The sequence below is a fragment of the Pogoniulus pusillus genome, chromosome 3, assembly GCF_015220805.1.
Source record: "Pogoniulus pusillus isolate bPogPus1 chromosome 3, bPogPus1.pri, whole genome shotgun sequence".
Lineage (NCBI taxonomy): Eukaryota > Metazoa > Chordata > Aves > Piciformes > Lybiidae > Pogoniulus > Pogoniulus pusillus.
Window position 1 is genome coordinate 21819730 of NC_087266.1, and position 25856 is coordinate 21845585.

The following is a 25856-nucleotide window of genomic DNA, read 5'->3' on the forward strand; positions in this document are numbered from 1 at the left end:
TGTTGCTGCTCTTCACAACAAAATTTTAGTGCTGCATTTGGCAAAAGCAAGCCTCCCCAGAACATAGAAAATCATCATCTACAGGATGGGCATGCTGAGCCACTGCTATTTCTGCTGCCAAGCAGGGGTCATCAAATGTCCAGCTGTTTATTACAACTATCTTGAAAGAAAGGAGCAATAGACTCTGTCTATAACACATGTACCATGAAATATACTATTCTACTTCTCATAAAATTAAGCCCCAGAAAGGTTAGGGAAGACTAGAATGGGCTGCCTCTCTGGCTTCAGAGGCTATAAAACTAAATATAAAATACTTAGGACCTTGGTGGTAGGTAGTAAAAAAATAAAAGGATTGCAATACTGAAAGAACAGTCATAAAATCACGGAATCAGTTCAAAGACAAAATTTAAGTGAAGCCTCAGTTCTCATTTCAGACTTCTCTCCTGGAGAAGCACAAACAACAATGACAGCATTTATCACAGCAGCAGGCTGTGCTCTGCAAAATTGCCTTGGACAAAACCTAACCAAAGCCAGGACTCCAAAGAGCCAGAAGGTTAACACCAAATATCCTACGCTTTTAAGAACTGTCAGTTTTCTACAGCACAAAAGATAACATAAGAGAAAGAAACTGGAAACCTGGCATGCTAACAGGTGTGCCACAGAAGGTGGGAGCAGATGCTAATGTTTCACTTATGTTGCTAAATCAAGAAGCCACCATCTGGAAGTAACTTCCTCCACCATTTCATCTGCTTAATTTCACATCTCAGGTGTACTGGCACTGATTAACTTAGGGAGCACCAGTGGAGTATTCTATACTAGCATCACCAATGAATAAAATGAAACACAACAGCCCTTGATGTGGAACATTAGAGAGATGGATGTGGCCTTCTGTATCAGCACAGAGAGACTACCACTAATTTGAAATCATCTGAAGTGTTGGGTGAATGAGAAGCATTATAACACCTGTGTGTGAGTTAATTAAGCTTACAGCATTGGCTGTTTCCTCATTAGGCAGTATGGCAATGCAGAACTTTTCTTTCCTCTGTATCTGTTGAAACAAACAGGTTTTATTCCTTGAAGCCACCCTTAAAAGCTTAATTGTTAGACATGATAAATGGGTTACCTGCCTGAAGTAACACCAAATAATAGAGATGGTTGAGAAAGGTACATATATCCATTATCACTAACAGCTGTGAAGCATACGGGATCCTTACCTCATAAAGACAGCAACTTATTCATGCTACAGTACAGGGGGAAATTTAAGAGATTTCCAAAGCATATGAAAGCAGAAAGAGTATACTGAAAATGTTCTCTTGTTCCTACAGCCTTCTAAGCCACGGCCAGGCTCATGTAGCTTGGAATAAATTTGCAACAGTTGGCATCATTAGAAACAGCACATGAGGAGCTTGAGGAGGAATTTGAAATGATGCAAGGTTTGATTAATGGATTAGAAAGTGAATTCAAGCTGCTGAAGCCTGGAAAGATTGACTGTATGATTTGAGAAAACAGAGGAGTTTGGACTAATCAAGGAAGAAGATAATTAGCATAGAAAGAGCACAGCTTTTAGCAACAGATATAGGAGCAGACAAAAAATGCTTGTTAACTAAGATGCATTTGCAAGCCTGATCTGAAATCCTCTTTTTCCTCAGGGAGTAATGCCCTGATCCCACTTCTGAAATTAACCCCTTCCATTCTATTGTTTATAAAGAAGAGGTAGTGGAAGTTACAGCAGATAGGAGCAGCCAGGTGCTCGACCCTGCCCTTGCTCCTGAGCAGCTGAGTCAGAATTAGCACAATTTTGTCACACAGCATGCTGGCAGAGTTCAGCCCACGCATGTGGAGAACTGGGATGGCTTCAGCCAGACCAGAAAGTTGCTTTTGTACCTGTTCCTAAAAGGGAAAGGGACTCTCTCAGGGCAAGAAACGCTTCAGGAGAAGGCTGGCACGTATTAAGGTTTAACAGGAAAGGAGAATGGTGTGAGTGACAAATTCCCTTTCACAGTTCTCCTGAAGATCTCTCAGCTTGATAGTAGCTCCTGACACAGACCCTTAGTACTACACTGGAATTAAAAGAGTCAGTATCAAGAAAATCTCTTAGTGACTCTTCTCAGAAAAGTGATATACTGACCTACTCAGTGTAACAGCCTGATCTGTAGCACACACTTCACTAAGGCTCTTAGAATATGCCTAAAAGCACATATTTTTCTTAAACTCTTTCTGCTAGTGCTTGCCACATTACACTGTGCTAAGAGATGGATCGTGACCCCCATGGAAATTCAAGCAGAGCCCACAAGCTTAAATAACAGGCTGGCCTCTGCCTTATACCAGCTCTCCGGATAGTCACACTCTCCTCCTCTCACTGTCTACATATCTCTCAGCTTAGCCCAGTCTAACTGTGAGAAGACCAACAACTGCATGAACACTACATTCTGCATCTACCACTACTGTGCTGAGCTCACATGCTGTAAGAGGCCTGAACTCTGCCCAGTACAAACCATGCCCAGGGAGATGCGGTGGTACGGTGCTAAAGGAAGTAGCTTAAAAAAACAAAACTCAAACAACAGACCAACCAAAGTGCTTACTCAGAGCAGATATCTCTCCTCCAAAGTTATTTACTGCCTTCTGGACTGGAAGCTTACTTCATTACAAAATCCACAGTATTCCTCCTCCCCTTTTCTTTCTCTACTCTTGTTAATCCTGTGGTTTGTAACAGCTTGGAAAACTTTAGGGGCATTCCTAAGTGGTTACAGATGTGTAAAGGATGCACACTACAGGCCACTTCATCAAGAGGATGACATAACCCTGCATGCCAGCCTCAGAAGTAGCTCATTTAATACTGAACTTGGAGACACAACTGCCCCAGACTTGCTGTGTGCCTGTTGAGAGCGATGGGATTATAACAGCAGCTGGCAGTGCTCTGTTCCAAGAAAGCTCACGGCATTATTCAGTCTTGAGTTCTCTCTTCCTCTATGGAACCATTTGATCCTTAATCTCACCTATGGATTCTTAACCCTTTTGATGTACTTTTCCCCTCAATGAAGCTCTGGGTGAAGACCATTAGTAAGATGTCACAGCTGCACATTTGTTTTGAACATAGCTTACGAATACTTATTAACCATTTGCTTGGATAACTGTCTAGCATGTATCTTATGAAATGAAGCCCACATAAATCCCCTGTGCTGCTTCCCTGTAATCAGACTGTGCAATTGGAAAACATTAGCAAGACACTGCACAGTAACTGTGACCACGGACAACTAATACAACTAGCTCCCTGTACCACAGCAGTATCTGCCACATTCTTTCCCATATGAGCTGAGATGGCAGGATGCTAACATACTAACTTGAGGCAAGAGGTGGCTTCTACAAGGAAGATGATAGCAGCACTGTCTGAAAAACAGAGAGAGAAAAAGCCAGTGGTTTGACAGTCATGAAGGTGCCAGGCTGAGATAAGGAGATGGCAGAACTGAAGACAGTCCTGCTTGAAGAAAAGTGGAAACTGAACAGACTGACCAACGTCACAGTGACTTAAGAAACAACAGGAAAATAGGATTGTTGGGGAGTTTGTGAGGCAGGTAGGAAAACTGGTGTGGTTTGCTAGATGTCAGAGAAAACCAATAGCTTATGGAATTACAAAAAAAAGGAAAAGGTTAATGGATGCAAAAGATTTTCAGATGCAGCAAATAATGCATTTGGCTTTCTGTTTGTTCAGTTTTTCTTGGTTCTGTTCCCCCACCCCCTTGCTTTGTTTTGTTTCATTTTGTGGGGGCAGGACTACTGGAAGAAGCAGAAGAGAATAATGCAGCCGATGGCAGAAAAGACAACAGAGTGGCTACATCAGGTATGTATTCCTCCTTGTCTTAAATACCTTGCATGAAGTGGAGAGGAATATGTGGAAATCAACAATTACAAATAGGTAGAAAATAGATAGATGGAAAATAACTGGGAACTGAAGCAGTAGTTCAAGTAGTTCAATGCAAATAGGTAGAAAACAGATAGATGGAAAATAATTGGGAATTTAAGCAGTAGTTCAAGTAGTTCAATGACAAATAGGTAGAAAACAGATAGATGGAAAATAACTGGGAATTGAAGCAGTAGTTCAAGTAGTTCAATGACAAGTAGGTAGAAACCAGATAGATGGAAAATAATTAGGAATTGAAGAAGTAGTTCAAGGCTGGGAAATGGCACAGCCAGAGAGGGAAAAAAACCCCTTGGACTAGCACTAGTGAAGTTCCTCTGCAGAAAGAGCATTACACAGCTGAAGCACAGGATTTCAATGCTCTCATCAAAATGTTTCACATGCATTTCTATAATGAAAATATTATTCATCGCAAGGTTTCTTTTTAACCTCTTGATCATTGGTATATAAGCCCTTCTAATTTCCTTCCCTTTCTTGTCTATTTACTCAGTTCCCACTATCAGAAAATTCAATAAATCTTTACTGAGCTACAGTTATACACATGAACACATCTCTTCTCCGAGGAACACAATTTAATAATTTAGATGGCAGCTCTACACTGCATCACTTCTTTGACTTCAGGGGATGATGCAGTAGGCTGGAAAGCTAATTTAGATGGGGTTAGAGTTACCACATTGCCACAATTATCTGTTCTAGTATTCAGTTTGGCATATTTGGTGTGTATAAGGAGTTACTGAATCCCCCCAAGATTCCAAGAAATGTACCTTCTTGCACAAAGCATGGTAAGCAGCACTGTCAAACATGGCACATATACTGGTCATGAAACAAATTACACAGCACTGCAAACTATTGTTTAAAGGCAAATATGCAATTATAGTGGCAGTCGTATTGTAAAGCACACACATGACAGCAGAACTGAAGTCACATTAAAGCCTACCCAAGACTTACAGGGACACTACTTAAGACCACAGTAAGATTCTACGGCACAGCTGACAGCCGTTTAGGATTTTCTCACTGTAAGAATTCACCAATAAGAGATATAGATTACCACGGAGAGTGGAATCCCCAGCTTTCCAGTGAGAGGCAGATAAAGGTCACAACCCATTACTCTATAAAATCAAAGCAATAATTACTTTAACATACTAGCATTTCCACCCTCTCTGCCTCCTAGCCTCAGGCTCCACCACCAACAACAACAAAAACTCAAACAAAAAAGAGCATCCACCTTCCCTGACAGATAAAAAAACTCTTAAAGGAATTAATTTGGTTACACATAACCCTATTGAGTGTTTTGTACAGTGCATCTTACAATACTGTGTGATAGAAAGCATACATATATATGCCCATGCATAAGGTAAGTATCTGAAAATCTTTGTTCTCCACTGTTATGAAATTCAGCTTCTTGCTTTAAGACCTTAAGACAGATTTCAAAGCCATCACTGCCTCAAGACTTAAAAAAAACACCCTCCAAAAATAACATAGTTACCTTGAGATGTTGGACAGCACAGTTTGGAAGGAAGAAGTTCCACTTTTGGAAAGAAAAAAAAGGCACAGAGGAAGAAGTACAAATCCCCAAAACAGGCAGGCCACAGTAGGCTGATTCGGTCTGGAAATGTTAAATCCTAACTGCAGAGTGGCAAAGAAGGGCTCTGCAAGTCACTGTGATGGCCACAGTACAGCAGCACAGCCACATTATAGACTATGAAATTGATTTTTCAGCCTAAGCTGACATTAGCTAATTCTTGTGCTTCATAGTGAGTTCTAGCAAAGATGTTTAAAACTTTCCAAACTGTTCAACAGATTACACAAATAGCCAGCAGTAGCTAAGCCAAGAGAAAGGCTCCAACTCAGTAATGTATTCCACTGTGAGACTGTTACTCTTGTCCTAATTGAGTCCCTTTGGAAGAAAAAGGAAAATAGAAGGAATCAAACATAAGGCAAATAACTCTCTGCAATGACTCTTCGGGGCTTTCCCTGCAGTGTTGGCACTCAAAGCTGTACCTGAGCTCCACTAAGTCTTTAGCCATAGCAATGCTAATTGAGGACACTTTGGAAAATTGCTGGACTGCTCACAGAACTTCTCCCTCAAGTCTTTTCTGCTCCTTGAAGCCCTACTGCAATATTCACTGCACAGTGAGCATCTTTCACTGGATAGGACCTTCCTTGACATGGTTAACTAAACAGGTGAACAGAGTCCAAGGAATGAGAAGTAGGACTGTGGCTGCTGGCCCTGTGCAGATCAAGGTCTCAACTGATAAGGAATCACAGAATCAACCAGGTTGGAAAAGACCTCTAGGATCATCCAGCCCAACCTATCACCTAACTCTTCTAAGTAAAGCATGGCACTAAGTGCCTCATCCAGCCTCCTTTTAAACACCTCCAGGGGTGGTGACTCCACCACCTCCCCAGGGAGCCCATTCCAAAGCCCAATCACTCCTTCCTTGAAGAATTTCTTCCTAAGGTCCAACATTGCCCTGGTGCAGTTTGAGACTGTGTTCTCTTGTTCTGTGACTGGGTGCCTGGGAGAAGAGACCAACCCTCACCTGGCTACAACCTCCTTTCAGGTAGTTGTAGAGAGCAATGAGGTCTCCCCTGAGCCTCCTCTTCTCCAGGCTGAATGACCTCTGCTCCCTCAGCTTGTCCTCTTAGAACTTGTGCTCCAGCCCCCTCACCAGCCTTGTTGCCCTTCTCTGGACATGTTCAAGCACCTCAACATCTTTCTTAAATTGAGTGGCCCAGAACCGGACACTGTACTCAAGGTGTGGGAGCCAAACCTGAAGCTGCAAAAGATGCTCCTGAGCTGTTTCAGAGCAGCCAAAGAGGAAATGGTGTCAATTCAAGATATCTGAGAAAAGAACATCTCGTCTACAAAAAGATCCAGGTACATGAGTAACAATGAAGTTTTGAAGCACTGTAAGCCTCTGAGCATATGTAACGAACACACAGTGTGGGTAACAACCATTATGAACAGGAACAAATGTGCTGCACTCAAGCATGGGGATATTCCCTAGGGTGTGGGCTCTAGTCATCAGTAGGCAGAAAAGCTGGAGGGAGGCAGTCATGCCAAATTAAGGTGTCCTATGTACAGAGTTTAAACACTGGATACTTCTCTGTATATCAACAGTGAAGCTCACAAGAGGCAAAATACAAATCACAACTGACTTTAAACCTAGCTGCAAGCAGAGACTTCAGTGGGCTTGTACACATGTTCAGACTCCCTGTACTGAGACTGAGGAAAGAGCATTCTTTATGCTGCTCTTGACAGGAGCAAATGATTAAAATTCAAGTTTCCCAAGAATAGAAAAGCCAGCCAGAGGCTACTGACCCAGTGGCAGCTATTGAAAGACAGCAGGTGTGAACAGATCCTGCTGCTCTTCTATTGCTAAATCTCACATTAGATGATGTTTGAAGTTCTTAGTATTGAGGGTGAACTGGGCTGAAAGAGGCAAAAATAAAATTGGATGTAAACAATAGTTCAAAAAGGAGAAATAAAATAATTCTGTACCACAAGTCTCAGCAGTTTGCTCCAAGTTTTGACCACCATTGCTCAGGCAGATACTTCCCATACCAAAACAAACATTTTTGACAAGTTTGCAATTAAACTGTCTGAAGGACCAGTAAACTTCTGCATGCTGTTGTTTTTACATCACTTCCAAGAGAATTAATGTCAGTGTTACGCGTGACTGGGTCTATCCTTGCTTGACTGCTGGGCTGCTTTTTCCCACTTACCTGTTTTTATGACCTACATCTCCAAACATCCATCAGTGCTCCAAATGCAGTTGCACAAAATCTCTGGTCTGCTTATGTACTCTTTTGCAGAGCAGTAAGTATAACTTATGATGTGCCAGTCAGTGTATTCAGTGCAGCTCTGCTTCTGCTACTGAGACAGATATATAGTAAAATAGCAGTCATATCAGAATTTGAACAATTAATCTGCTTGTCTGTGAAACTCCCTGAGTGCCTCCTGGTTTATCATCAGCCACACATGTGTGTCTGTAACTACATCCAACATAAAAAGATAGTGGTAGATTCAGACTACATACGTATTTAAAATTGCTATACAAGAAACCTACTTAGTAAATTGAAAATGCCACTGACAAACTCTGTAACACTTTAAAAGACAAAATAAATGCATATGGCATTTTGCATGCATTAATTTATCTAATTAGTAATGCAAAAATGCTACTCCAAAACCCAACGAACATCTAAATACTAAGTGTTCTTATCACTGTTGATATCAAGTTCTTTCATTTGCACCTTCTGCTCTATGGTTTTGGCCTTACTAAACCTTTTCCTGTGTGATCTGGTATAGGCCTGGCAGGGGGATTGGACTGATCATCTTTCAAGGTTCCTTCCAGCCCCTGACCTTCTGCGATTCTGTGATTGTTTTCACATAGGTTCCCTTGCCAGTACACTTAAGAAACTTTCAGATATGCAAATATTTGGAGACAATGGAAGTGAGATAAGAGACCAAACCAATAGGGAAGCTGTTTTTCACTTGAGGGGGAAAAAAAAATTCTTACTCTAACTTATCAGTAAAATAATTATCATATTTCAATTCTTTGGTAAAATATCATCAATTAATGATTACCACAAATACTGCTACTTAAGTGCTCAGCTGCCCTCGGAAATTCCCACAGCTTCACCTCTATGTGACATTGGTATTCCAAATTTTAAGTTAAAGCCTGCAAACCCAGGAACTCTTCTTTTGTTCAAAGACTGGTTTGTTTTTCTCATTTTTTGACATACCACTGATATATCAATCTCATGTTCAAATTAGTTTCAGACAAATACCAACTGCTACTACTAAAAAAAGACAACTGAAGAACCACTGATCTGACAATCCATCCACCGCTTGTGAACTGCAGCAAACTGCTGCTCTCATTCTCAGCTCTGCAACACCCATTGAAATATCTACCTACTCAAAGTTTGGGAAGGCAGGGGCAAGGGAACACAAATTCCAGGATCATGTGAAGTGATGAGAATGTTTTTTTAGGTGCTCGTGGGGATCCAGTATCAGGAAAAGCACTAAAGCCTAACCTTCTTAGGACAAATGCCAGTATACTTCCTGTGGCCAGTATATTCGATTTCCTCTACATAGCAAAACCAGTTAAACTTCCTATAGACAACTGCTTGTGAAAATCCAGGCCTGGGTTCCTCTGAAGACACTACACGGGGCAGTTACAGTTCCCGTGCTATGTTTTGAGGCTGGACATCTGGAACGTCAATAATGCCACTAACCCAAGGGAATTCAGCAAACCTTGTGGTTTTTAAATGACTTAGTTCTTGTCTGCGCTAATTTTACCTCCAAATCTGCATGTCTGAAACTCCACACCCTTCAAGTCTGCTTAAAGTGATTAGGTCTTTTCAGTAAGTCTTGGATTGTTCTTTCTCCTGGCTGCAGAGCTGTCTGCCTGCAATTTCTCAAAAGAGAGCCAGGATTTCATGTCCATTGGCCCCTGCATTCCTGCCAAAGCCCTGCAGAAATGAGAGCTGCTGCAGCTGCCAGGGTTTATTTACACACATTCCTGCCTCAAATTGAATTAATGAGCATAATTTAACTCAGGCAATGTCCTCTACAGCTCTTGTTTCTCTTTGCCCCTCTTGACATTTCTTTCTCTCACACAACCTCTCTTGTAGTGTGTCTTAAAGCAATATCTAAAGTTATTCTAGTGTAAAAAGTAATTGCAGACTCATTGGAGCTGATAAACACATATATATCTGCTTACACTTCATGGAGACCCAGGATCCTCTTAATGAGTATCAGAAGGTTAACTTGAATTTAATTGCTCTACACAATCAAAGTTTGTCAGTTTAGCAACAAGTTTCACAGTTTAATCACCTACAAAAGACCCAACCTTGGAAAGAGCTCTGATGCAACAGATGAGAGCAGCTGATGCTACAACATATCTACAGCTGCCAACATTCACACGCTATATTTAGCAAATCTGTTCTACAGAAGCCTCAGGCCCATTTCTGCCCTTCATCCACAGCATAAAGGGTCCCAACATTAACCAGCTCTGTGAGCACTGTGTGGATATGTCACATACAGGAAGCTCCTGTTATGCTACTAACCAGATCAACACAATGTTTCCCACAGACTATGGCAGAGACAGAACACGAAAGTATTTCTTCAGACATGCCCAATTGTGTGACTAACACAGCCTATTCCCTCCTATGATCACCCTGTGCAGCATCTATATCCTGTGTGTCTTAAATGAGGATTGAAAGACTTAACAGCCATAGGTTTCTACTAGTAGAGTACGACAGCAAAACCTTTAATGACAAATACATCTGCTGCACTGGCACTTCACCCACAGAATCACAGAAACATTCAAGCTGGACAAGACCCTCAGGATCACCAAGTCCAATCAGTGTCCCTACTCTACACGGTTCACTCTAAACCATATCCCTAAGCATCACTGCCAAACGACTTTCAAACACATCCAGGGTTGGTGACTCAACCACCTCTCTGGACAGCCCATTCCAGTGCCTGACCACTCCTGCTGGGAAAAAAAAAATCCTAATGTCCTGTTTAAAGCTACTCAGTTGAAGCTTGAGGCCATTCTCTCTTGTTCTATCACCATTTACCCGTAAAATGAGACTAGTGGCAGCATCTCCACAATGTTCTTTCAGGTATCTGTAGACAGCAACGAGATCTCCCCTCAGCCTCTTCTTCTTCAAACTAAGCAGCCCCAGCTCCCTCAGTCACACTTCATAAGATTTATTCACCAGCCCTTCACCAGCTTTGTTCCCCCTCTGCACTCGCTCCAGCACCTTCACATCCCTCTTGTAATGAGGTGCCCAAAACCTGAACACAATACTTGAGGTGTGGCCTCGCCAGAGCAGAGTACAAGGGGATGATCACCTCCCTACTCCTGCTGGGCACAGCACTTCTAATACAACCCAGGAAGCCTTTGGCTTTCTTGCCCATCCAAGCACACTGTTAGCTCATATTGAGTTGTTTGTCAATTACAACCCCCAGATCCCTTTCTGTTAAACTGCTTTCCAGCCACACTTTCCCAAGCCTGTAGAATCATGGACAAGAATGTTGCTGACACCTGCCTCAAAGTGGGAGAAGGATCTTTGCACCAGGCTCAACAGAGATAAGACATATCAATGTTTGAGGGATATTGTGCTAGCAAGGTCCCTTGTCCTGCCATATCAACAAAGTAGGGGATGGGAATCCATGTGGCAACAAAGATGAAAGGCTTATTTGATATGCTAGAAACCACAGAAGAACTTGAGCGTGGTCACACAGAAATTAAATTAGGCATACTCCTCAAGAAAGACAGCAGGATCAACAGCTCAGATGAAGTGCATATAGTACAGGCAACAAACAGGAGAGGCTGGAAACCACTGTACAGCAGGAAAACTATGATACAGCTGCCACCATGGAAATGTGATGGAATGACTTACACAACTAGAGAGATGCAACAGGTACCTACAAACTCACTCTTCAGAATGAAGGTTAGAGATAGTTTGGGTGTAGTCATCATGAAAAATACACAGGTTTTGATACTTGGAGAAGGAAGGGAGACACCAGAACTGCTACTTTAGATTTCCAGAGAGCAGAATTTAAGTTGTTTAGGAGACTGGTCGACAAAAGTTCCTTGCAAGGCAGTCCTGAAAGAGCAAAGCAGCGCAGCTAGGCTGAACATTCTTCAAGAAGGAAGTCTTAAAAGGTGCAAGGGCAGTGGTTCTCCAAGTTCCCAGCCCCCTGAGATGCACAACAGGGATGGGGAGCAAGATGAAGGCCCCACAATCCAAGAGGAAATGGTCAGTGATGTACAACCTCACTTAGACACACACAAGTCTATGGAGCTGGCATACACCCCAGGGCACTAGGGGAGCTGGTGGAAACGTCCACCAAGCCACTTTCCATCACTTATCAGTCATCCTGGGATGTCCTATTTGACTGAAGGTTAGCAAATGTCATGCCCATCATCTGCAAGAAGGGCTGGAAGGACAACCTAGCTAACTACTAACCTGTCAGTTTAACTTCAGCACCAGGGAAGGTTATGAAGCAGATCATTCTGAGTGCATTATGCACCATATGCAGGACAACCAAGAGATCAGCCTACTCACTATGGGTTTATGAAACGCAGGTCCTGCACGACCAACCTGATTTCATTCTATGACAAGGTAACCTGCTTAGTGGATGAGGCCAAGGCTGTGGATATCATGTATCTGTACTTTAATAAAGCCTTTGACATAATTTTCCACAGCATTCTTGTGGAGAAGCTGGCTGGGCCCAGAGTGGTGTTTAATGAAGTTAAACACAGCTGGCACAAGTGGTGGCCCTCAGAGGTCAGCATTTGAGCCAGTTTTCTGTAGTATCTTTATCAATGATCTCCAAAAGGTATCAAGGGCACCCTCAAGAAGTTTGAAGATGACACCAAGTTGAAGAAAAGAACTGCTTGAGGGAAGGAAGGCTTTAAGGAAGGATCTGGACAGGCTGGACTGATGGTCTGCAGTCAATTATATGAGACTGAACAACACCAAGTGCTGGGTGCATTTGGGTCACAACCATCCCATGTAATTTTACAGGCTTGGGGCAGACTGGCTGGAAAGGTGCCTGGCAGAAAAGGACCTGGTGGGTGTGCTAGTTAACAGCTGACTGAATATGAGCCAGCAGTGTGCCCAGGCAGCCAAGAAAGTCATCAGCATCCTGGCCTGTATCAGAAATCATTTTGCCAGCACTAGAAGTGAAGACCATCACTCTGTATGTGGCACTGGCAAGGACACACACTGTTGGGTCTTGGGGCTCTCACTAAAAGAAAGGCACTGAGTTGCTAGAATGTGTCCAAAGAAGGGCAATGAAGCCACTGAAGGGTCTCAAGAACAAGTCTCACAAGGAGCATCTGAGGAAGGGGAGTTCTTTAGCCTGGAGAAGAGGAGACTGAGAGGAGACCTAAGTGTTCTCTGCAATTACCTGAAAGGAAGTTGTATTGAGTTTCAACTCTCTCTCTTCTCCTGAGTAAACTACAAGCAGGAAATGGCCTCAAATTCCACCAGGGAAGGTTTAGGTTAAGTCTTAAGAAAAAATTCTTCACCAAAAGGGTTGTAAAGGATTGGAACAGGCTCCCCAAGGAAGCAGAAGAGTCTCTATCCATACAGGCATCCAAAAGATGTGGTGTAGACGTGGTGCTGAGGGACAACGTTTTGTGGTGGACTTTGCAGCAGTAGGTTATCGGTCAGAGTTGATGATCTTAGAGGTCTTTTCCAAGTTAAATGATTCCACCATTCTATGATTTCAGCAACACTTCAAACCCCTAGACTGATAGGAAAAAAAACCTCACCAAAACCAAAACAAACCAATAGATTGCTTGGTACACAGCAGCTTGGCTGTCTGGGAAGAGCATCGTCTTGTGAAGTCCCTATCCAGCTGGGCTGATTTATTGAGTGAATTTTCCTCCCCCTAAACAAGAGCAATGAGATTCTCAAGAATACTTGAACAACAAAACAATATATGTCAGGATTTGTGGTTTAAACCACAAGAAACTCTATGAGTCTGAATTTGAGGAGTTTGAACTCTTACATAATATTCCAAGTAGCTGAGTAAAATCAGCCAGATTGACAGAGAGATGCAGCTACTCACCGCAATCACAGAGCAGGTGGGCACTCTTGGACAGAAGGATCACCCCAGGATGAGTGTCTCCTGAAAAACTTATTCCTGCTGGAGGACTTAATACTGATTTTGAGGCACAAGCCAATTCTCCCCAGCATATACAACATCAGAAGCCAACACATACAAAACTCCTTGATAGATAACTGCAGAAAAGAACTTAAAGCATGAAGGCAGCAAACAACTAGAGGTGTGGGTGTGTGCATCCTTATAGAATCAACCAGGTTGGAAGAGACCTCCAAGATCATCCAGGCCAACCTAGCACCCAGCCCTAGCCAGTCAACTAGACCATGGCACTAAGTGCCTCAGCCAGGCTTTTCTTGAAGACCTCCAGGGATGGTGCCTCCACCACCTCCCTGGGCAGCCCATTCCAGTGGCAAATCACTCTCTCTGACAAGAACTTCCTCCTAACATCCAGCCTATACTTCCCCCGGCACAACTTGAGACATCCTTCAGTGTCCAAAATTGCAATTTTGAACTCTCAAGCCAAAGCCTGCTCTAGCTGCAACTACACAGGCTGGTGGTAAATTTTGTTTACATTTGGAATAAACAAAAATGTAATAAAGAGATACAAGACATTACTCCCAGTTACAAAGCTGATTATCTGTTGTGCTTCTGTGTAGACCCTGATCACAGAATTGCAGAACCTTTGAGGTTGAAAGAGACCTCCAGAGATTCAGTCCAATCTCCCTGCAAGGCAGGATCCCCTAGGGTAGTTCACACAGGAATGCATCCAGGAGGGTTTTGAAAGTCCCCAGAAAAGAAGATTCCACAACCTCTCCAGGGCTCCATCATGTTCACTGTAAAGAAGTTTCTCCTCATGTGGAGGTGAAACCTTCTATGTTCCAGTTAGATGGGGAAAACCAGGGGCTTGGGGTTCCATGTAAAAAAGAATGGTTTCTAAAAAGATATGATTGTCTTGGAAAAAAATGAGGAGAGGATTTGGAGAAGTGAAGATGCTGGCTGCAGTGAAGATCCTGAAAGTTGCAAAGGATCTGAGAGAACAAGGATGTGTACAGAGATGAATGCTGGGGAGATACCAGGGACCTTGACCAGTAGTACTTGTGGCTGGTCAATACTAGGAGCAGCAGCACAGCAGGAACAAACCCAACTCTCAGCTCAGCCAGCAGTGATGTCCCTGCCAGGAAGGCAATGTAAAGTCTAGGGATTGTAACACTGTGGCAGAAGAAAGCAAATGAGAATAATCAAGTACAGTAGGAGCACTAACCTCACTGATTGTGAAATAAACCACAGTACCCAGATATAGTATAGGTTGTCTCTTAGTCCTGCCTCTAGCAGCCAGTCTGAGTCATTACAAGTCAATGTAGACTATATATAGCTTTACAATAATTCTGCTTGTTGCACATGAAAAGCATGATAAACACTTTTTTTTTTTTAACTTCTAACATTGAAAGACCAGAAGATATCTACTATTAACAGTCCCAGTTCTAAATCCATCTGGTAATTTTACTTCAAAGTTCCCTCTCAGCCCTCTCTCTGGCTATTTCCAACTCGTCTACGTAATTCCATGTCCTTCAGGCCCATTCCTTACATACAGATGAAAACAAATACACTTATCAATAAATGTTTATTTGGTCTATGGAAATACTATGGATTTTGTGGTTGAATACATGTTTAGGTTTCTGTGAAAATACAACATGATAAGAGTTCAGCTGCTCTTCACATATATTCTGAATGGAGCAGTGAGACCCACCAGCTCAACGAGATTTTGCCTAACCTCAAATGATGACAGCACTTCTTACAAGCACCTAAGGAAAATTGTTTGACAGAGGCTTACTTTCTGTTGCATTTGCATGCAATTCTATAAAACACAATGAAAGTCAAGAATATAATACTACCAAAGAAATTCACTATCACTTTATCTGAGTTCTGCATCATTAGAGTGGAAAAACTTCACCTGAATTTGGAAAAGCCTTTCTGGAATGCAGCTTTTGTAGGAACAATGCTTGAAGAGGCTATTTTTTATGTTTCTCTAGAATATAAATAGCCTAAAACCCACTCCTTTTTGGCACATCAGCCTTAAAAAACAAACAAACCAAAAACAAGCCCAAAAAACTTTCAGAACCCCTTATTTCTTCCCCAGATGAAAATCAGATGCCAAACGTTGCCTGTTACATTTTATGTACATATACTGTTGGATAAAACACTGCAGGCAATAGCTTACATAGGTACAGGAGCTACAGGACTAAAAAAAAATTACCAAACTGAAAACCTGCTGACTCCAACATATTGCACAAAAGGTCATGGCAAAGGTGACAGTCATTGTCTATTGTTTAAAATGACACACTACCTATGTTATCTTCTGCCCTAGTCGCACGCTTTGCACACCCACTGAACATCAAGCACTAATTGAGAGTGGCAAGTTTCTGTGCCAGCTCATGCTTCTTCATTCTACAACTAAGAACCCAATTCCCTCAGCATCTAATTTGCTTAGCAATGGGTGCAGCTCACGGACTGTTAGAGGTGGAACTGGTGTTTGGTAGGTGCTCATCCTCTTCCTGCCAAGAAACCTTCCCAAAACAAGAACTGCTCTAAACATTCCCAGTCTAAATGCCTTCAACACTTCAGAGAATGAGATGAAGTAAGTCAGTTTGCATATAATATTGTTCTGGTTCATTGTTTTGAAATAAATTGGTATCTCCAAATTGCCAAATGGGTAAGTAGTTTAGAGAAATTAATAACACCATGAATTTGGACTCAGTCATTGAAAACAGAAAAAAAATGCTTATTTTGGGTCAATTTTAACAATTGTTTGACCACTCAGCCACTGTACTGAATCCTTCCTTCTTCTCCAGCATCTTCCAACGCACTCTGTGCTAAAGAGAAAGGATGTTTATGCTTACTTTCACATTTTTTGTGTGACAGAACTACTGTCCAAGCTCTCTCTGCATTAGCTTGGTGACAAGCACCAGATTGCCTTCAGTTGTGTACCAGAAAAGGGAGATCTGTCCAGAGCTGCAAGACAGAGCCCTAAAAGATGCTTGGCAAGGGAGACCACAGCTCTTAGTGGTGGAAAAAAAATAATTTCCCAACATCAAGCTACTGAGAGATACCATTGTTGAGTCTTATGCATTAGAGACCAGGTGTTGAACATCAGATCTCAAGAGGATCCTTCACAAGGCCTTATCCTACAGCCAACACTTCTATTACTTCATGTCCTTATTTCCTATCAATCCTGTTCAATTTTGTACTACTCCAGAGAAAACAAGGCTCTCTGGAAGCATATCTGCTTAGCATTGTTCTAACACTGTTAGTCTTCTCCAGTCTCCTCCATATGCCTTCTACCAAGGTTATTGATGTAGAAGTACCAGCTCAAGTGATACATACAGCCAAATGCAAAACTACATGCTACAAGCCGGTCAGGCACAGTTCCCACACAGGCACCCAAAGGCACTCCCAAAACCTACAGTATTCAGATTAAAATTGCTTTTTGTTGGCCATGGCAGAGAAGCAGTAAGAGGTACCACTGCTACCACCAGAAGTTGGGAGGAAAACCACAGGAGACAGACTGCACCAGCTGATCCATGGCAGAGAGCAGCATACTTGGGAGGGCTGTGCTCCTTCCAGCCCCACCACTCTTGAAGTCTGTTTGCCTTAAAACAATATAAGAGAGATCATTTCCACTCCTCAGGGCTTTTTGGATCAAATTTTGACATAGCACAATTGGGAAAAAATGATCTCATGAAACGTATACTGTAGGGAGGAAAGGGAATAAAGGTATGTTTCAAACTGATCTGGAAATGTTTTCCCACATGAAACAGCTATGCTGGTCTCACAAAAAAAAAGCAATCTAACCCGGGCAGGAATGAAATGGTGGCATGGGGCACAAAAATCAGCTAAAGCAATGAAATCCTCCACAAAAAATATTCCTTTCTAATATGCAAATTCAAATAAAAACATAAAATGACCCACCTTATCCTCAAGGAATGAAAAACAACAATCCAACCAAGCCCCAAGTATCTGCTGTCTGGACTTCCCTGCATCCATTAGAAAACAAAGCAACTTAAGCGTGACCAAAAGTAAACTATAAAACCACTAATTCCAACTCACAGTCAGCCACCTCCTGCCCTCTGGAACAGATCCCATCTGCTGCTGCTCTTACTAAAGAAGTTAAAGCTTCATTACTATGAGCTTAGATGGTCTTTCAAAAACCATTTTGCATGCACAATTACCCTACCACCTTCCTTTGTGTCCTATATGAACCACAGCATATTGATATCTCTACATTTGTGTGTCCTCTCTCTCCTGATCATCCTCATCATGCCAGAGGATTTAGGCAACAAATGCCATGTAGGGGCAGGGTATTGCTTGAAGCCTTTGCAGTGTCTAGAGAAGTGGCTGGCTCCTACACACGACAACCACAGACAGAGAATCATAGAATCAACCGGGTTGGAAGAGACCTCCAAGATCATCCAGTCCAACCTAGCACCCAGCCCTAACCAATCAACTAGACCATGGCACTAAGTGCCTCATCCAGTCTTTTCTTGAAGACCCCCAGAGACGGTGCCTCCACCACCTCCCTGGGCAGCCCATTCCAATGGGAAATCACTCTCTCTGTGAAGAACTTCTTCCTAATATCCAACCTATACCTACCCTGGCCAACTAGTAAGCATGCACAGTGATAGAACCAAATCTCTTGGCTATGAAGTGCCTTCCATTTCACTGCAGCCCACTCTACTCCACCCCACACAGAGCACACTGCTAGCCTACAAAGTTGATACAGAAAAGATGCCACAGAGGTCGAGTGCTTCACAAGAGGCATGAAAACAGTTTGGCTACTCTCCAGTCACTCAATTCAACTGAAAAAAAAGAACTTTTTTTCTTTTACCAAGTTGCACACAAACCCTTGTCATAGAATCATAGAATCAACCAGGTTGGAAGAGACCTCCAAGATCATCCAGTCCAACCTAGCACCCAGCCCTATCCAGTCAACTAGACCATGACACTAAGTGCCATGACAAACCCACACTGCAGAGCTGTTTGAGTTTCCTGCTCAAGTTCCTAGTGCAGAACACGGTCTACAGCAGAAATGCTCTGAGTCATTGCGGCAAGCCATACATTCTTAGTTTGTCCTTCCTCATCAACAGGGCTTCAAAACACAGACTTTTTTCTTGACATGGGTATTAGTACATGCTGTCTCTGGTACAATACAGTAGCTGCTTTTCTATATTTAAAAGAAAGCTGTTTCTAATTAAGAAAATACTGAACAGGCGATCTTCCAAACATCTTTCCACAAGCATGCAAGAAGGCTTTGCTACGAGAATGTGATTTGGGGAAATTTTGAAAGACACCGAGCAAATCACAACTCAAAATTGAAAAAAGATGTGATTTTGGAAGCACAGTCCATCACTACTGAATGTTAATTCTATCCTGAGTGAAGCAGCTTAGTTCCTGGACACTGCTATACATCCCACTCCAAACCCAATAAATCTGGATAATCTGCCAATTAGGCAGAAGTGTTCTGTGTGCACACTGTATTTCTGTTTAAGCTACTGAGCAGAATTGAAACTTGTTAAGGCTAACTGATCTCCAAACAGACGTTGGCCAGACAGCGTGGCTAGCGTCCAGGTTATGCTGCAACACTGAAGGAAAACCAGCTGACACTGTGCACCTTCTGTACAACCTGCAGGTGACTGTTTATCTCCATTCACTTTCCTATTTCTCCTCCATCTAACAGACTAGCCTGATGACCACAGCGCTTTCACAAGGCAGAAATAGAGACCAGAGTGAAGGTGGGTTCACGACAGCCTCAGAGAAGTCTGAAGGGCAGCTGACTCTCTCGCTCTGCACTGCTGGTTCTCATAGAATCATAGATCAACCAGGTTGGAAGAGACCTCCAAGATCATCCAGTCCAACCTAGCACCCAGCCCTATCCAGTCAACTAGACCATGGCACTAAGTGCCTCATCCAGTCTTTTCTTGAAGACCTTCAGGGACGGTGCCTCCACCACCTCCCTGGGCAGCCCATTCCAATGGCAAATCACTCTCTCTGGGAAGAACTTCCTCCAGAACAAGTTTTTACGCCCATAGCTTAAGACTATTTTCACATAGCTCTGTATAGGAAATGTCAGCATAGTGTTGGGCAGAGCTGCAGGTACAGTCCCTGCTTTAAAGCCTTCATGAAACGCTTTCAAAGGAGAAATAAGTCTGGGACATGTCATAGAACTATTTCTGCTAAGTTTGCTGTCTACAACTACCTGAGGGGTGGTTGTGGCCAGGAGGAGGTTGCTCTCTTCTCTCAGGTGGCCAGCACCAGAACAAGAGGACACAGCCTCAAGCTACACCAGGGGAAATTTAGGCTGGAGGTGAGGAGAAAGTTCTTCACTGAGAGAGTCATTGGACACTGGAATGGGCTGCCCGGGGAGGTGGTGGAGTCGCCGTCCCTGGAGCTGTTCAAGGCAGGATTGGACGTGGCACTTGGTGCCATGGTCTAGCCTTGAGCTCTGTGGTAAAGGGTTGGACTTGATGATTTATGAGGTCTCTTCCAACCTTGGTGATACTGTGATTATAGGTAAAGTGACATCATTTGGGGTGTTAGCCTCTGGAGAACAACCATGCTTATTAATCCATTAGTTTTACATTCAGCAGTTAGCAAAATATCTTATCTCCTTTTTTAAAAAATCTTTCTGGTGCATGACCCCTGAGCACCACGCCAGGGATTTAGAAGAGAGAGATTCATTTCTGAAAGCCATGTGTGGCTCATAAAAATAGAAAACCCACCCCTTCAGCAGATGCTTAAAAATATATGCATGCTTCATTAGTCTAATTTGTCTGCTTGGAGTCTAGTCCAAAACTGCAGAAAATGTTCCAAAACCACATCAAGCACCATGAAGACTGTTATGCAGAATAATAAAAACAAACACAATCAGCAGGCATTAAGGACCTCAGTCTGCAGGCATAGTCTGAGTTCAGCCTAGCTGGATAGAGCACTTTCAACAACCAAAACACTGATACCACAATGTAATGTGCAATCCATTGCAGACAAACAAACCACAATCAGAACAGTCAATTTTCTAACTAGCACCAAACTGTGGATATATGAGAAGCCAGAAAGAACAACAACTAAGACCTCTGAAAAAAAGAGTCAACTGTAGAGAAAAGCAAAAGTACTCTGGAAAGCATGAAATTGTACATTAAGCTGTCAGTATTTTAGTGTGGATTTGAAAGAGCTGTAACATGAAACCTGCTTATTACATTGCAGTAATGATTATTATCTTGCCTCTAGGATTTTTTGGTTTTGTTTTGTGTTGCTTCCAAGTTTTCCAAGCCATAAAGTTTTCTCAGATTTTTTGGCAAAAACTGAAAAAAAGCAAGATTTAAGAGTGCTTCAAACTCCAGGCCAGCTACAAGTGACCATACCACCAAAGTCACAGAATCATAGAATCAACCGGGTTGGAAGAGACCTCCAAGATCATTCAGTCCAACCTAGCACCCAGCCCTAGCCAGTCAACTAGACCATGGCACTAAGTGCCTCATCCAGCCTCTTCTTGAATACTTCCAGGGACGGTGCCTCCACCACCTCCCTGGGCAGCCCACTCCAATGGCAAATCACTCTCTGTGAAGAACTTCCTCCTGGCATCCAGCCTGTATCTCCTCTTGCACAACTTGAGACTGTGTCCCCTTGTTCTGTTGCTGGTTGCCTGGGAGAAGAGACACCCCCACCTGGCTACAGCCTCCCCTCAGGTAGTTGTAGACAGCAATGAGGTCACCCCTGAGCCTTCTCTCAGCCTCTCCTCATAGGGTTTGTATTCCAGGCCCCTCACCAGCTTCGTCTCCCTTCTCTGGACATATTTCAGTATCTCAACATCTCCTGAATTGAGGACCCCAGAACCTCAAACCCTCTAGATCACTTCCAGCCCTTAAAAGCTAGGAAACATCATGCAATAGCTAAGATGGACATGTCTTGGTAATGGCCTATCTAGAGAAGAACAGAAAGCTGAAAAGCAAAGGGACAGATGTTTTCTTGACAAATCATCTGAGTAAATCCTGCTGCTGTCACATGACATAGGATCAGAGATCTTGATTATGCTACTCTTTTTAAAAAGCACTCTTAGTGAAGGTAAATCTCATGCATAGCTTCCTTGAAGTTGAAAACAACACAACAAGAATTTGACAGTTCAGCTGGAAAACTAGACATACCTTCCATCAGTGATACTGTGGTGTATTGGGTTTGGCTGACCTGGAGTTAATTCTCCCCAGAGCATCTTTCTAGTGCAGTGTTTTGCAGTGCTGTAGCTGGGTGTTGGCAGCACACCAGTGTTTTGGCTACTGATGAGTCAGGCACCAAAGTTATGCCTTTCTAGCATTTTCCTCCACAACAGTTGTCGTGACCCAAGTGCAGGACCTGACATTTGGCCTTGTTGATGCTCGTGCCATTAGCATTGGCCCATCAATCCAATCTATCCAAGTGCCTCTGTAGAGCCTCCCTACCCTCGCAATCAACACCCCCACCTAACTTAGTGTCATCTGTGAACTTACCGATGACACACACTATGTCTTCATCAAGGCTGTCGATAAAGATGTTAAACAGAAGTGGTCCCAATGCTGAGCCCTGGGGGACACCACTTGTGACTGGCCACCAGCCAGATTTAACTCAATTTACCACCACCCTTTGGGCCCTTTTGTCCAGTCAGTGCTTTATCCAGCACCTATCCTAAGAAGAAATTGGTATTAAAAAAAAGGGCAGCATTTCACTTACATGACCTCTATGATACATGCAAGAAATGAGCACAAGTGTCATGGCTCACTGTTCCCTTTGGCACACCAAATCTCTGTTTAACCCCCCAGGTAAACAGAATGCCTAAGGTTGCACGAGGTCAGGACTGGTCAACAAAATACTAGTGGGTATGAGCCCAAACCATCAAAAGATCAGGTAAAGAATAATTAAAAACACATTCGCATCCTTTGAGCAGCAATTTCTGTACCACCTCAATGAATATCAAAGGGGGCAGCACTTCTAAAAAACATAAGTATCTGCCTGTCTTCAACAACCTGTGGTGTTAAGTCATAATAGAGAGCTACCAGAGGGCTTCCTTGGTCTTACAGTACTGCTTCTGACATTATTACAAGAAAATATTACTGGTGTGTCTGAAAAAGTCCCCCCAAACTGTCAAGGAGCTTACTTCTAAAATCCCAGATGTCATAGTATTGAAAAACTTCTATTAAGTACAATTGAGATCTTTATCACAGCTTTGTCTCATTATGTTACATGTATTCTATAATGAATGCTAATGGAAATACAAGAAATACATTGACTCTTTGACAGCAGAGAATAACCAAGCTGCTTCTCTTTGTGCTCAAGGAGGGATAAAAACACATAATTCTTTTTCCTGTGACAATGCTCAAGATATAGCAGGCAAGAGAAACAAGTATTTAGTGAAAATGGTTAAACAAATCCCAGTGGAAACAAAGCATCTTTTCACATACTTAAAAGTTTGCAAGGCTTCATTGTGACATCTGATAGATGGATAGAATAAAACGTCTTGCACTGCCTATGCTGTCTACTGATACTGCAAAGTGCTCTCCGGCACAGATGCTAGAGGACTTTAAAAATAGCTCCCTTCAATTGCTGTGGGTTTTGCACAATATGATCATCTAGAAAAATGTGGACAATACACTAGCAAGATTTAAAACCAAACCAGAACTTCTAAGATACCTTGATTACTAATGCAGAAAATAACATAGGAGGAGTAAAGGAATAGCTCAAGTCTGGGAAGCAGCAAGACAATTCATTTTACTGACTAGAGACCAGCATGAACCTAGCCCATTTCACCAGGAGCTGACAGCAACTGATGACTCAAGAAACTTTATGTAAGTTAATACAAGTGGTAAGCAAGTTCACATTTACCTCAGGAGCTTTACCTGGTTTTGTGAAAAGAAAATAAAATATTCACTGTCTTCCACTGCCTCTTCTCCTCTCAAAAATACAAGAAAGCCAGGATACAATGGTATTGACACACACACGTGCTGAAAGCCACACAACAGATGATTTCTGACTGCTTCCATTCAAGAAGTGTCTTTATACAATTCCCATGAGTGACTGATGATTACTGACCTATGGTTACAGCTCCACAAGCACAAGACTAGACAAAGTGTATGCGTTCTCCATTAAAAATGCTGCACTAGGTAATTTTCATTGCAACTTGTCAGAAAGCAAAATCCCAAAGTTTAAGTAGAAACACTTCCTAAAAACATATTCAAGAAAAAACATAATCTTATACCATGAAGTTTCTGTTCTTAGAACTGTGGTTTATGCTAGAGCAAGTGTCAACATCCAACACAACACAAATCTAGCCGACATTAAAAACCTAGGAGTGAGCTATTTTTGGAAGGAAGGAAAATAAGAAGAAATAAAACCAAAAACGAGGCAAGTAGCAACAACACCAAGCAAAAGCAGATAATCTGACTCTACTTGTATGAAGGAACAGCTCACCTTATTGTTTGTGTTTTAGAAGGCTGATGTGTCAATGGCAGCACTAAAAGACTGCTGCAAATAGGGTTCTGCCCAATACTCAAGTCAGATTTCTGCTTGATACATGGAAACATGAATTAGAGCTACTAATGCTCTATATGCTATGAAACACACCACAAAATACTATTAGAGGACTGAATCTGTCAGTCACTTAGTTGCTGATCTAAATCTGTCAGCTGTCACTCTGCTGTAAAGAGCTGTTCATGAAAATCTGCCATAGCCTCTGTTGTGCCCAGTGTTTTAACACACAATAATAAAATATCTATTAGGTCAGAACAGCAACAAAATCACACTCAACTGCTCTTGTTGAGTACAGACATAAGAGTAACCTCAAAAATCTCTAATTGGCTTGCCATTGCTTTTTTTCCTAGTGCACAAGGATGATAGAGCATCTCTAGATTCTCTGTTAAAATTATTGATTTTCCTTCTTTCTGTATTATAAACTCTGTCTTTTCATCTAAGAAAATGTTCAACTTACTATAAAATACCTTTTTCTGGTAGTCTTGTCAGCAGGTCTATTTCTATGGAATAAATTTTTACCATACATTTATTAAGCCCTTCATTGTTCATGGTAAACCCCTATTTTCAATGTGCACAAAGTTCTTGAGTGATTTTGACAGGCTCATGACTCAATCCTCCCAACACAAACTGAAATAATGACACTGAAAGGAAAAAATTGCCACCTGAAACTCAGCTGACACTGAAGGAGGAAATAAAAAATTACCCCAGTATTATAAACAGATCAGTAACACATCAGCTTCCCTTCTGCTTCTGACCATCTTAACCTATTCACAAGTAAATCCTGCCTTATTTAAAATGAATGCAGGAAAAAGGGAATATGAAAACAAAATGTCTAGAAAAGACAGACCTCCCCAGTAAAAAAACGTAACTCCAAAACAAACTAAACTTCTACCTGGCATTTTGTCAAACACACAAAGTCTTAGCAGGAAAGCATTAACAAAAGAGTCAGTCTCATTACTGTCCGAGCGAACCAAGAACTGCTATACAATATCCACAGTGCCTATAATCAGGCATGATGTCACTGCTGGGGAGAAAAAGAGCTCTTCTAATGAGGAGATTAAGCTAAATGAATGCAAGGATTTATAAAAAAATAAAGCAAAGTTAAAATGAAGTAGAAGCCCTCTCTGTAGTGCACAATTCCTTTCCAAGCATGGTGTGAGCATTCAGGAAGCAGCATCACCGGCAACAGCAGGGCAGGATGCGAGCAGCTTACCATGCAGCCAAGTGTTGGTACTGACCTGTCCCAGCATGTCTGGTGCAATGGGAAACGTGGGCCAGATGGCCGAGTAGACACCGAAGAACACCAGCCAGAGCAGCATGCTTCCCCAGACCGCCAGGTGACTGAACTGTCAAGTAGCATGAAAAGAAGGAGAGTCAACACAGAGCACTACTTCTGTCCACGTAGTCTGTCAGTATTTCCTCTGCTCAGGCTTCTGTCTCATTCGGGACTGCCTCTTACAATTGGTTTCAGGCCAGTAGCACAGGTTATTACCAGTCCTCATCTTTAATCTTTGCCTCACAACAAGGCCAACAGTCTCTCAGCCAGTCTGCTTTACTTGGAGGTCCAAAAACTCATCTGATTTTCCTTGGAACTCTATGATTTCTCTCATCTAGTTCCTGCTTCCTGTCACTCACATGCCAGGTTCAACAGGAACATCAAGGTAGAAATTTTCAAAGGCTCAGGTTAAGGTTCACATGGACCAATCCCCAACAGCAGAGTGGATTGCATACAAGTCATGTGCACCACTCAAACACCCTTCATGGAAGAAGATTCAGTGCTGTGAAATACTCTACCAGAAT

General features: G+C 42.4%; 1 protein-coding gene across 3 annotated transcripts in view; it reads right to left on the bottom strand.

Moving 5' to 3' along the window:
• ATP8A2 (ATPase phospholipid transporting 8A2) overlaps nucleotides 1–25856 on the bottom strand; it is a 377320-nt gene that overhangs the window by 96515 nt on the left and 254949 nt on the right. For all 3 annotated transcript variants that reach the window (XM_064172175.1, XM_064172155.1, XM_064172165.1), the window contains one exon: nucleotides 25295–25402. In XM_064172175.1, coding sequence (XP_064028245.1) covers nucleotides 25295–25402 — 108 coding nt within the window. The remainder of the gene's footprint in view (nucleotides 1–25294; nucleotides 25403–25856) is intronic.